At 47.2% G+C, this 13,172-nt stretch overlaps 1 protein-coding gene across 1 annotated transcript in view; it reads left to right on the forward strand.

Annotated features, from left to right (window-relative positions):
- LOC138457973 (IgGFc-binding protein-like) overlaps positions 1-13,172 on the forward strand; it is a 344,303-nt gene that overhangs the window by 129,927 nt on the left and 201,204 nt on the right. The window contains exons 17-19 of the mRNA XM_069607205.1: positions 5,956-7,935; positions 10,330-10,517; positions 10,683-10,824. Of these exons, the coding sequence (XP_069463306.1) occupies positions 5,956-7,935; positions 10,330-10,517; positions 10,683-10,824 (2,310 nt within the window). The remainder of the gene's footprint in view (positions 1-5,955; positions 7,936-10,329; positions 10,518-10,682; positions 10,825-13,172) is intronic.

The following is a 13,172-nucleotide window of genomic DNA, read 5'->3' on the forward strand; positions in this document are numbered from 1 at the left end:
CTCCATTTTCCTTGCCCCACCTACTAAGTGCTCCTAGAGCAGTCTTGCTGTGCCATATCCGTGGCCGATGGGTGATAACAACTGGATATGGTTTGGTCAAACGGTGAGCATTACAATGACACTGTGTTAGAAAAGAGGACCTACATTTCTGATGCATAGTCGTGAGATATTTGTGTCCCATGTCTTTGGTGAATGGGCAAGACTGACCCATATCTAAACACACCATGTGACTGCACCGGCCTAGAATCTGCCGTGTGAAGGGGAAAGAAAGTTCTTACTCCGTCAAAGCCACTTTGGCTTGGAACAACCTTCTGATATTTTACGATATGAAAGAAATCTACTGACTTTCAAAAAAGCCATGAAAACTATTCTCTTTTTCGTTAACTCACATCTCCTGGGCTTTCCTGCATATCTGTCTTGTTGCTTGCTTTGAAAGCTGTTCTCCGTGCCCTGATGCCCATGGGCTTTGGCGCATTAGAAATAGATAAATAATAATAATAATAATAATAATACATTTCCAGACAATTTGCAAGGCATAACATTAACATTTTCATGGAAGCAAGGACGTAAAATACTGTGTCCAATGTGGAGGTCATACAATGCGGCAGGGCCATTTGCAATTGTCTCTGGCCAGGATGGTCTTGCGCTGGAGGGTGATGTTGATGTCTATTATGGAGGATGCATGAGCAAGACCGGCCTGACCGAGTCAACTCTCATGATCCCTCGTGTCTGCATCATTATAAGACCTCAAGAGCAGAGGCGCCACCAAGGGGTGGCCAAGGGAGGCCACGGCCACCCTTATAAAAGCACTGGCACACAAACCGCCCGCCTGCCGTAAGTGACCTCATCAGGCCACCCCTATGAAAAATATCTGGGGGCGTCACTTCTCAAGAGGAAGCCTTAGAGTCTTAATCCGTTTCGGGGAGTCTGAGGTATAACCTCCCTTTGAAGCCTGCATTTCAGTGCTATTTTGGTAATTGTGGTCTGGTGAAGTGCCTGATTTGTAGGCATTTTCGAAAGTTCTTCTGGTCTTTCCGAAGAAGAATAGTGGTGACAGGATGGACCCTTGAGGTACCCCACAGGTTGGGTTGTGAGTGATTTTAGGAAGTACATGTAGATCATGCAGGGAAGCGTGTTTTCCTCTAGTCGGATGTCCACATTTGGTATTCTCCCATGTCAGTTCCAGGAATGCCTTCCTGGAAGTGGACAACATCCCAAAAGGGCTCTGGCAATTGTAGAAAGAATCTAACAATGGAGAGGAGGTAAATCTAACATTGGAGAGGAGGTAAACGTGGACCCGCCATAGGGTGTTGGAAATGTATGAAGCAGAATCTAGCATTAAGCAGTAAGTGTTTGAAATAAACAAGCCGATAGCTGAAATAATGACAAAAGATATCCCTCATTAATATTCCTGAGGAAAAATCTGCATACATTTAGAATCATTGTATGCAAATGTATCACATGAATATTAATGAGGGGTATCCTGAAAACTCGACATGTATCCGGCCCTCGAGGCCTGGAGTTGGACAACCTAAACTAACTAACATAAATTCAGGAATTGCCATACAAAATTTCCGCTGTTTCATTTAGCTAAACGAAACTAAATGAAATCGAGGCGGGATGAAGAGGAGGCTAGAAAGGAACCAACAAACAAATGGAAAGGTAGAATGGGAGGAAGAGGAGGCTAGAAAGGAACCAACAAACAAATGTAAATGTACAATGGGATGAAGAGGAGGCTAGAAAGGAACAAACAAATGGAAAGGTCGGTAGGGATGAGGAGGAGGCTAAAAAGGAACCAACAAACAAATGGAAAGGTACAATGGGATGAAGAGGAGGCTAGAAAGCAACCAGCAAACACATGGAAAGGTACAATGGGATGAAGAGGAGGCAAGAAAGGAACAAACAAATGGAAAGGTACAATGGGATGAAGAGGAGGCTAGAAAGGAACCATCAAACACATGGAAAGGTACAATGGGATGAAGAGGAGGCTAGACAGGAGCAAACAAATGGAAAGGTACAATGGGATGAAGAGGAGGCTAGAACGGAGTAAACAAATGGAAAGGTACAATGAGATGAAGAGGAGGCTAGAAAGGAACCAACAAACACATGGAATGGTACAATGGGGTGAAAAGGAGGCTGGAAAGGAACAAACAAATGGAAAGGTACAATGGGATGAAGAGGCTAGAAAGGAACCAACAAACACATGGAAAGGTACAATAGGGTGAAGAGGAGGCTGGAAAGGAACACACAAATGGAAAGGTACAATGGGATGAAGAGGAGGCTAGAAAGGAACCCACAAACACATGGGAAGTTACAATGGGGTGAAGAGGAGGCTTGAAAGGAACCAGCAAACACATGGAAAGGTACAATGGGGTGAAGAGGAGGCTGGAAAGGAACACACACATGGAAAGGTACAATGGGATGAAGAGGATGCTAGAAAGGAACCAACAAACACATGGAAAGGTACAATGGATTGAAGAGAAGGCTGGAAAGGAACACCCACATGGAAAGGTACAATGGGATGAAGAGGAGGCTAGAAAGGATCCAACAAACACATGGAAAGGTACAATGGGGTGAAGAGGAAGCTGGAAAGGAACAAACAAATGAAAAGGTACAATGGGGTGAGGAGGAGGCTGGAAAGGAACAATCACATGGAAAGGTACAATGGGGTGAAGAGGAGGCTAGAAAGGAACCCACAAACAAATGGAAAGGTACAGTGGGGTGAAGAGGGGGCTAGAAAGGAACCAACAAACAAATGGAAAGGTACAATGAGATGAAGAGGAGGCTAGAAAGGAACCAACAAACAAATGGAAAAGTAAAATGGGGTGAAGAGGAAGCTGGAAAGGAACAAACAAATGAAAAGGTACAATGGGGTGAGGAGGAGGCTGGAAAGGAACAATCACATGGAAAGGTACAATGGGGTGATGAGGAGGCTAGAAAGGAACCCACAAACAAATGGAAAGGTACAGTGGGGTGAAGAGGGGGCTAGAAAGGAACCAACAAACAAATGGAAAGGTACAATGAGATGAAGAGGAGGCTAGAAAAGAACCAACAAACACATGGAAAGGTACAATGGGGTGAAGAGGAGGCTGGAAAGGAACAAACACATGGAAAGGTACAATGGGATGCAGTGGAGGCTAGAAAGGAACCAACAAACACATGGAAAGGTACAATGGGGTGAAGAGGAGGCTGGAAAGGAACACACACATGGAAAGGTGCAATGGGATGAAGAGGAGGCTAGAAAGAAACCAACAAACACATGGAATGGTACAATGGGATGAAGAGGAGGCTGGAAAGGAACACACACATGGAAAGGTACAATGGGATGAAGAGGAGGCTAGAAAGAAACCAACAAACACATGGAATGGTACAATGGGATGAAGAGGAGGCTAGAAAAGAACCAACAAACAAATGGAAAGGTAAAATGGGGTGAAGAGGAGGCTGGAAAGGAATAAACAAATGTAAAGGTACAATGGGATGAAGAGGAGGCTAGAAAGGAACCCACACACAAATGGAAAGGTACAGTGGGGTGAAGAGGAGGCTAGAAAGGAACCAACAAACAAATGGAAAGGTACAATGGGATGAAGAGGAGGCTAGAAGGGAACCAACAAACACATGGAAAGGTACAATGGGGTGAAGAGGAGGCTGGAAAGGAACAAACACATAGAAAGGTACAATGGGATGAAGAGGAGGCTAGAAAGGAACCAACAAACACATGAAGAGGAGGGGATAGCCTTGTGGTAGTAGGTGTCAGTGGGCATTCATTGATTAGGATTCAGCGAATATGGACCGGAAAGAATAGGCCTCCGCCCCTTATACCCACCTGTGGCAACGAGCAATTTTCACTGAGGACAGTTTCAGGTACAGTCATTTTGTGGTACTACAATTAGCATGTGAGTGCCCTTGAAGTTTAGTGACTTTATCACATTCCTGGGCAGGACAAAGGCTGATATGCAGGGAAATTTCTTCTCTGTGAAAGGGACAGTGAGCTAAAGACTTGGTCGAGTCTCTCCCAGGGGTTATTCACCCAAGAACAGGTCATTGGGCTGTGTTCGTGCTGGTAGAGAGATTCCCAGACCCCCCTTTGTTTTGCATCTCACCTCAATGATGATGCCCAACAAGGCTGAAACACGTGTATAGGGTTACTGATGGTACTCTTGTTCAGAGGAGAATTGCCTAGCATTTCGGCGCTGGACTGCCCCTAGGCAGGACAAAGGCTGATATGCAGGGAAATTTCTTCTCTGTGAAAGGGACAGTGAGCTAAAGACTTGGTCGAGTCTCTCCCAGGGGTTATTCACCCAAGAACAGGTCATTGGGCTGTGTTCGTGCTGGTAGAGAGATTCCCAGACCCCCCTTTGTTTTGCACAAATTAACTTTGGGTTTCACCCTAAGTTAACAGGGCGATCCAGACGTGGACCCCTTGCTCACTGTTCTTAGAGAGGCACCAGTTCCACCTCACTGATGATGCCCAACAAGGCTGAAACACGTGTATAGGGTTACTGATGGTACTCTTGTTCAGAGGAGAATTGCCTAGCATTTCGGCGCTGGACTGCCCCTGGGCAGGACAAAGGCTGATATGCAGGAAAATTTCTTCTCTGTGAAAGGGACAGTGAGCTAAAGACTTGGTCGAGTCTCTCCCAGGGGTTATTCACCCAAGAACAGGTCATTGGGCTGTGTTCGTGCTGGTAGAGAGATTCCCAGACCCCCCTTTGTTTTTTATCACCAGAAAGCTTTTAAATGTCCCACCCAATAAACCAGGAGCAAAATCAGGGGGTGCGAAGCGGCCTGACGGAAATGGCAGCACCAAGAGTTTACAATGTAAAGGTGAATGTGAGGCGCACAAAAAGGGGAGAGGGCGGGAAATAACTGGGAATCTCGAGCGCCTGGAGCTGTGCCTGCTTAACAAATGGATGAGGAACTATTGACTGGTCCATGTTAGGTGACGTGAGAAAGTGTGGGGTCTGAATTGGGGGTTCCCTATCAAAGTATAGTAATACATACCCATCCATAGTGAGAACAGAGCCCCCTCTTCAGCCTGTTTCCAATAGACTGTGTGGGAGGTCAATGTGAGGTGAGCAACACACAGGGGAGGTAGGGGATGATTTTGTACCCGGTGATCATCTGCCGCCCACTCGTGGGAAAGTAAAGGAACGAGGGGACATGATCTGTATCCCTGAGATGATGTCTCTTGTCTCCTGTCTGGAGCTGGTCTCTATTGGTCCTCCAGGATGCAGTGATAAGCTGTGTGCCCTAGGCTACTAAATGCTCTGGAAGCATCTGAGATGTTGTCGTTGGTGGCCATCACCACACTCTATGAACCCATCAGACTTAGGGAAGATCAAGGACAGTCCTGCCAACACAGGGCATACATGATTTTATGTGATTGCTAAGAAACCTTTTTTCCATGGGTTTATCAGTTAATTATTTTATGATTACATAGTCAACATTGCTGGTACCCGCTGTGTGACGGATGCTCATACTGGAAGTTACTGGAAGTTACCACTATGAGGTAATTTCATCCCAGGTGTAGTTGGGTGCCTTCAACAGGGTGCAGCCTGCGGTCCCACTGTGGAATCCTCTTACAGAATACGGCACGGAGGCCGCAAATTGTGCCGCTGTCTATTTAACGTAACACAGGTGGAGATAGTGTGTCCTACTTTGCAATGTGCAAGTGGTATGTTAACCGGCCAGCTGACAAGATCACTGTGAGATTTAGTTCATAGATGATCATTATATTTTCAAAATATTCTGATGTTTTAAAATATCTAAATGAGCCCAGTTTTTGCATATGTTTGGGCTCAATATAGAGAGAGCAACACCTTTTTTCAATTAAACTTGACTTTTTTTATACAAACAAAGTCTGATTGAGTAGATGAAGGCTATTTGTGAACATGCTCTCCTGGGATTTGCCACTCAGTGCTCATTAATAATGAATCTGCTCTATTTGTCTCTCAGGAGTCTTGCCATCAACTGCACCGGGCACCACAACCGTAACCCATGGTCCCACACCAACTGCAGCGCAAAGCACAACAACCACAACAGCTGGGTCCACTGCAACTCATCCAACCACAACCAGGTCTCCTACAACAACATCAACCACAACGAGCACAGCTGCAGGGACCACAACAACAAAACCTCCTGGATCCACAACAACCACCACCACATTACCCACAACGATCACAACTCCTCAGACCACAACAAATAAAATACCGGTGACCACAACAGTCACAACTCCAAAAACCACAACTCCTGTAATCACAACAACCACAACAGCTGGGTCCACTGCAACTCATCCAACCACAACCAGGTCTCCTACAACAACATCAACCACAACGAGCACAGCTGCAGGGACCACAACAACAAAACCTCCCGGATCCACAACAACCTCCACCACATTACCCACAACGATCACAACTCCTCAGACCACAACAAATAAAATACCGGTGACCACAACAGTCACAACTCCAAAAATCACAACTCCTGTAATCACAACAACCACAACAGCTGGGTCCACTGCAACTCATCCAACCACAACCAGGTCTCCTACAACAACATCAACCACAACGAGCACAGCTGCAGGGACCACAACAACAAAACCTCCCGGATCCACAACAACAACCACCACCGCATTACCCACAACGATCACAACTCCTCAGACCACAACAAATAAAATACCTGTGACCACAACAGTCGCAACTCCAAAAATCACAACTCCTGTAATCACAACAACCACAACAGCTGGGTCCACTGCAACTCATCCAACCACAACCAGGTCTCCTACAACGACATCAACAACAACGAGCACAGCTGCAGGGACCTCATCAACAAAACCTCCCGGATCCACAACAACAACCACATTACCCACAACGATCACAACACCTCAGACCACAACCAATAAAATACCTGTGACCACAACGGTCACTACTCCAAAAACCGCAAATCCTGTAATCACAACAAACACAACTTCTGGGACCTCAAAAGTGACCTCTCCTATAACCGCAACAACTACGTTATCCACAACAAGCACAACTCCAAGGACCACAACAAGGTCAACCATACCCCCAACAACAACCAAAATCGCAGGGACAGCAATAAGTACTACCCCTGGGACCACAGCAACCACATCTCCTGCCACAACAACTAATACAACAACTAGGACAACAACCAAAACCCCTGGAAGTACAACAGTCACTACCACATCACCCACAATTACCACAAGCACTAGAACAACAACAAACATAACTAATGGGACTACAACAATGGCAACCCCGGTAACCACAACCACAGCTTCAGGGAGCACCACAACAAAATCTTCTACAACAACCACAACTTCTGGGGCAACAACAACTACTACTGCTGGGACCATAAACACCACATCTCCTGTGACCACAGTAACCACATCTCCTGGCACAACAACCACTACAACCACTGGGACAACAACACCCACAACTACTGGGACGACAACAGTCACAACTCCTGGAAGCACAACAGTCACAATCACATCACCCACAACAACTACTACTGCTGGGACCACAAACACCACAACTCCTGTGACCACAGTAACCACATCTCCTGGCACAACAACCACTACAACCACTGGGACAACAACAACCACAACTACTGGGACGACAACAGTCACAACTCCTGGAAGCACATCAATCACAACCACATCACCCACAACAACTACTACCTTTGGGACCGCTTCAATCACAACCACATCTCTCACAACAACCACACATCCTGTGACCACAAATAACACAACGCAAAGGTCCACAGCAAGCACAACCATGTCTGCCACAAGCTCTGGAAGCACAACAACCACAGCTTCAGGAACCACAAAAACTACAATTCCTAGGACCACAACTACCACTCCTACTGCATCCACTACAACTAGAACTCCAAGCAGCCCTACGGCAACGCCATCATCCAGCCCAGGTAATATGCAAGGGAAGATGCATCCCAGAGCTGTGTGGGAAGTCTAAATGTGTGCATCGCATTCATTTTGATACATGTATCGTGTACTGTCCGAGCGCGCTTCCGTATCTCTGCGCCATACTGTCAGTTAAGTCAAGGGGTTGAGCTGACATCCTTGCAGCTTCCAGAACACACTACATAGCTCAGAATCACCCATGTTGGCTGGTCTGAGACCAAGACCAGCAACCTGCCAGCAAATACCAGTGGGGTTTAAGCATATCCTAGTGTATCCTCCTAAAAAGCTTTCCTGCTTGCTTGTTAATCATGGACTATACACAATCCGTATACATGGGAGGCCTTTCTTTGGCATCACTGTACTCTTCCCTTGACCGGTCGATCATCTCTGTGGCACTTCTTGGACCCAACCTTGTATGCAACTAACTGATGCGATTGGTTTCCTTTCACACATTCCTGGGTAACCTTCCTATGATACATGTAAGGGGAACACATGTAAGGGACAGTTTGCAATCTGATTTAGAATCAGGTGTGCCCAGCCTATTGTATCTTATTAACAGTTATTAAAGCAACCACATGCCCCCTGGCTCTAGATATGACACCCCTCTTCAGCTTTGGAGGCTCTCTGCAGGGATGCCTTCTGATCTCTGCTGTCGCCCTATCTGCACAGTTTATTGTGCTGCTTCTAAGCAGGTCACCTCACTGCTCTCATCCAAATGTGCGGGTTCTGAACGTTCTGTGCACTCCAGGTGGGTTGTATTTGCATAAAGTATTTTAGAGAAACTCATTAGTTGTTAGCACACAGGGATGTGTGTCATCCAATCAGGAGAGCTGACAAACTGATGTGAATCACTGCTAAAAGGCTGCATAACATTCCTCCCTTCAGCGTCGCCATGTTTTGGGGCTGTCAACATGTGCTCTTTCCCACTTGTTCATTAGGGTTTCCCCAACCCTCCTCTTAAAACTGCCCTGCCATACCACAACTCATCCCTATGAACCCACTTACCAGGATTCCTGTTCAGCTCCTCATCCTTACCGCTGGATGACCTGCAATAAAAATAGAAAATGGACAATTATTGTTTTACATTCACTGAGCGGCCATCTTAGTTTGTAGTTTTATTGCAAGAAGATGGGACTTGTGCAATAAGCACAGAGCCGCTTTTCTTTGAAGACAAACCCTCTTAGCAGTTTGGACGCCTGCCCAGAACGCTAATAGTGTTACATATTTGTTTGGTGAGTGTGAAAGCTTTGGCAGTAACAGCCCAAAGCCCTTGAAAAGGTTTGGTTTAGCGGGCCTCTACCACCAAACCCTGCCCACCAGGCAGGTACTTAATGCTATAATCATCCTCTTTGAGGTTCAGGCCTGTGAGTGAAAGGAGAAAGGCTACAAGCTCTGCTCTGAGGGGTTTTCTCTGGTTGTAGGAGGCTAGCTTGAACCTTATTATCCTAACCTACATTTTCACAAATCCAAGTCAAGATCATAATACCCTTTTCCACCCGCACTATATTGGGGTGTTCTCCCCACGGCACTTCTTTTTCCTACCCCAGACTACCCCTTGTCCAGTGCAGGAGCCGGGTGGGGGGAGATGGGGGTTAGGCGGGTGGCTGCTTCCCCTTTGTTCCCCCCTTATGCCAAGTGTTCTTCCCAGCCTCCCACTGGTGCCCCATTAGCCCACCCCCCCGCCAACAAAAGCTGCCTCCACTACTGCCCCTGGCACCTCTACACTTTTACCCTCCCACACCCCACCCCCTATGTACTTGATAATATAACCCATTAACCTTGTGGCAGTAAAACTGCAGCAAGCTGCTTTTCTCGCCAGTTGCACTATTTCACAGGTACTGGTCGGCCATGTGGAATTCCTTTCGGTTTCTGAAATTCCCACTCTCCATCTGTCTTCAAGACTGGGCTTTGGTTCTTTTCTGTGGCCCCCGCATGGTCATGCGAGTATTTATTTTAGAAAGATCTATGAGGCCCAGGCGGCCTTGTGTTTTCACCGGAACGCAGGTCTTTATGTAAACGAATACATTCAGTGCTAAGGTAGTAACTCAACCCTATTTCCCCCTCTGCTCCAGAGCTCCACCTGTCCCTTGCTCCTTCTACCCATCCCAGGTCCTCTGCTACCCTCGCGCCCTTACTTACAACCCCCCCCGGGGTCAGTCCCCTATGTACAGCGCTCTGTTGCTTCCCAGCGAGGTGTGTGCTTTATACATACTATACATACATGCATGCATACATACATACTATACATACATGCATACATACAGACCTGGAGATATCTGCCACCCCACTGTTCTTTCAAAGGCTTGTCTAAACTAAGTGTTCTGCTCCAGGACCTTGTATTGATGGCCTTTTGCCTGCCTTATTCTCACTGTCCTTTTCTTAATTTCCTCCCTCCATAGTGTGCCCACCGAACTCCCACTACAACGCCTGCGCACCAGCGTGCCCCCCTCGCTGTGACGCACCGCAGATCAATTGCACATTGCCGTGCAAGCCCGGCTGTGTCTGTGATACAGGCTTTCTGCTGGAGGGGGAGAAATGTGTGCCTGAGGCCAAATGTGGCTGCTTCTATAACAGCAGCTACTATGAGGTGAGTGGCGTCGACTGTGTGTGGGGCGGCTTTTATACTGAGAGCGGTGTGTCCCCAGGATCCTAAGCACCTGCTTGTTTAGTATAACCGGCTGTGGTGGGAGCCATCGTATTTCCATGTATTCAGCTTGTGTCTGAGTCTCCCGGTGTCTTCTCATGTTTTTAGCCAGGTCAAGTGATCTGGGGGCCAGGTTGCTCTGAGGTCTGCACCTGCTTGGGCAACTACACTCTACAGTGCAGAAACAACAGCTGCTCCCCAACAGAGTACTGCAAGGACGTGAACGGGGTCCCCAGCTGCTATCCCAAAGGTACGGCGCTCTTTAGACCTAAGACACATACTGGGCATTTCAAGCAGCAGGATGTGGGCAAGGTTATCATTGGTGTTCAAGATGTCTAGTTTGCCAAGCCTTGAAAGCTCACCGGAGGCTGGACGTGTAGCAAACTGGGCAGAGCTCCCGGCAGACTGGTGCCACTGGGAGGCCCAGAGGGTGCAGGCAGTGTCAGTCGCAAGCGTGGGGGCCACTAAGTCCTGGATTCTGCATTGCAGGAGAACTGGATTCATTCAAAGGGTGTTTTGTAGAATCACAATGGGCTGTTGAAACAGTGGACTCCCAGTCAGCAGGCCTGGTGCGTGCCGTGATTTGGGGAGGCTTCTCCAAGAATGGGTTTTATGGAAGATGGAGGTTTAACGCCCCACACTGGCTGTGTATCTTCCTTGTTCCTGTGTGGGGCTTTGCCATTGCGGGTCCAGTCAGTAGGGTAGTGTGCAGAAGGAATATTTACAATAGAGGCTATCAAGGAGGGAAAGGATTGGACAATAGGTCTAAACAATAGGACTGGCTGATGGTATTACCCTCTTTCTAAGCCGTTGTCTGCAAGGAGATTCCTAAACATACAGATGGGCTTCAGGAATATCAGTATCCCTGTTAAAATAAGATGCTATTTAAAGTTTTTCTGGGGATAAGCTTGCCTGCTGAAGGAGAATGTAAATGTTAACCACGGAAGCTGCTTTAAGAATAAGTAGTTCTTGAGGACACAGATCTAAAGGTAAGTGGCCAAAGCTGTTCCGAGACTCAGCTGATACTGAGAACAAGGACAGCTAAGCAGAGGGGGCTGTGGAATGAGCCAGAGTTAATCTACAGAAGTAGTTCTAAATATTAACCCAAATGGAGAACAAGAAGCCAAAGGTAGGGGATAGAGGCTGTCGTAGGATGTGGCAGGTGTGGGAAGATCTAACAGAAAGCCACCAGGACTGTCGTAAGCGTTAGCTGGTCTGGAGAAGGATCTAAAGGAAGCCTTCATGGCTGTCCTAAGCGTTAGCTGGGCTGACAATGGATCTACAGGTAACCTGTGGCAACTGTTATAAGCATAAGCTGGTCTAGAGAATGACCTAAAGGAAGCCTTCAGGGCTGTCCTAAACGCTAGCTCGTCTGACGATGAATCTGCAGGTAACCTATGGAGACTGCTATAAGCATTAACTGGCCTGGGAAAGGATTTAAAGGAAGCCTTCAGGGCTGTCCTAAATACTAGCTGTTCTGACGATGGATCTGCAAGTAACCTGTGGTGACTGCTATAAGCATTAGCTGGCCTGGGGAAGGATTTAAAGGAAGACTTCTGGGCTGTCCTAAACACTTGCTGGTCTGGTGATTGGTCTACAGGTAACATATGGGGACTGCTATGATCATTAGCTGGCCTGGGGAAAGATTTGGAGGAATACTTCAGGGCTGTCCTCAACAGTAGCTGGTCTGACGATAGATATGCAGGTAACCTATGGGGACTGCTTTAAGCATTAGCTGGCCTGGGGAAGGATCTTAAGGGATCTTTCAGGGCTCTCCTAACCCCTAGCTGGTCTGACGATGGATATGCAGGTAACCTATGGGGACTGCCATAACCATTAGCTCTGACGATGGGTCTCCAGGTAACCGGTGGGCACTGCTATAAGCATTAGCTGACCTGGGGAAGGATTTAAAGGAAGCCTTCCGGTTGTCCTAAACACTAGCTGGTCTGATGATGGATCTGCAGGTAATCTATGGGGACTGCTATAAGCAATAGCAGGCATGGGGAAGGATTTAAAGGAAGCCTTCGGGTTGTCCTAAACCCTAGCTGGTCTGACGATGGCTATGCAGGTAACCTATGGGGACTGCTATAAGCAATAGCAGGCATGGGGAAGGATTTAAAGAAAGCCACCAGGGCTGTCCTAAGCGTTAGCTGGCCCTGGGAAGGATTTCAAGGAATCCTTCAGGGCTGTCCTAAACACTAGCTGGCCTGACGATGGATATGTAGGTAACCCATGGGGACTGCTATAACCATTAGTTCTGGCGATGGGTCTACAGGTAACCCGTGGGTACTGCTATAAGCATTAGTTGACCTGGGGAAGGATTTAAAGGAAGCCTTCCGGTTGTCCTAAACACTAGCTGGTCTGACGATGGATCTGCAGGTAATCAATGGGGACTGCTATAAGAATTAGCCTGTCTGATGACGGTTCTACAGGAAACCTGTGGAGACTGCTATAAGCATTAGCTGGCCTGGTGAAGGATTTAAAGGAAGCATTCAGGGCTGTCCTCAACACTAGCTGGTCTAACAGTGTATCTGCAGGTAACCGATGGAGACTGCTATAAGTATTAGCTGGCACTGGGAAGGATTTAAAGGAAGCCTT

The sequence above is a fragment of the Ambystoma mexicanum genome, chromosome 1p (genome assembly GCF_040938575.1).
Source record: "Ambystoma mexicanum isolate Mex_15411 chromosome 1p, UKY_AmexF1_1, whole genome shotgun sequence".
In the NCBI taxonomy this organism is placed as follows: Eukaryota; Metazoa; Chordata; class Amphibia; order Caudata; family Ambystomatidae; genus Ambystoma; species Ambystoma mexicanum.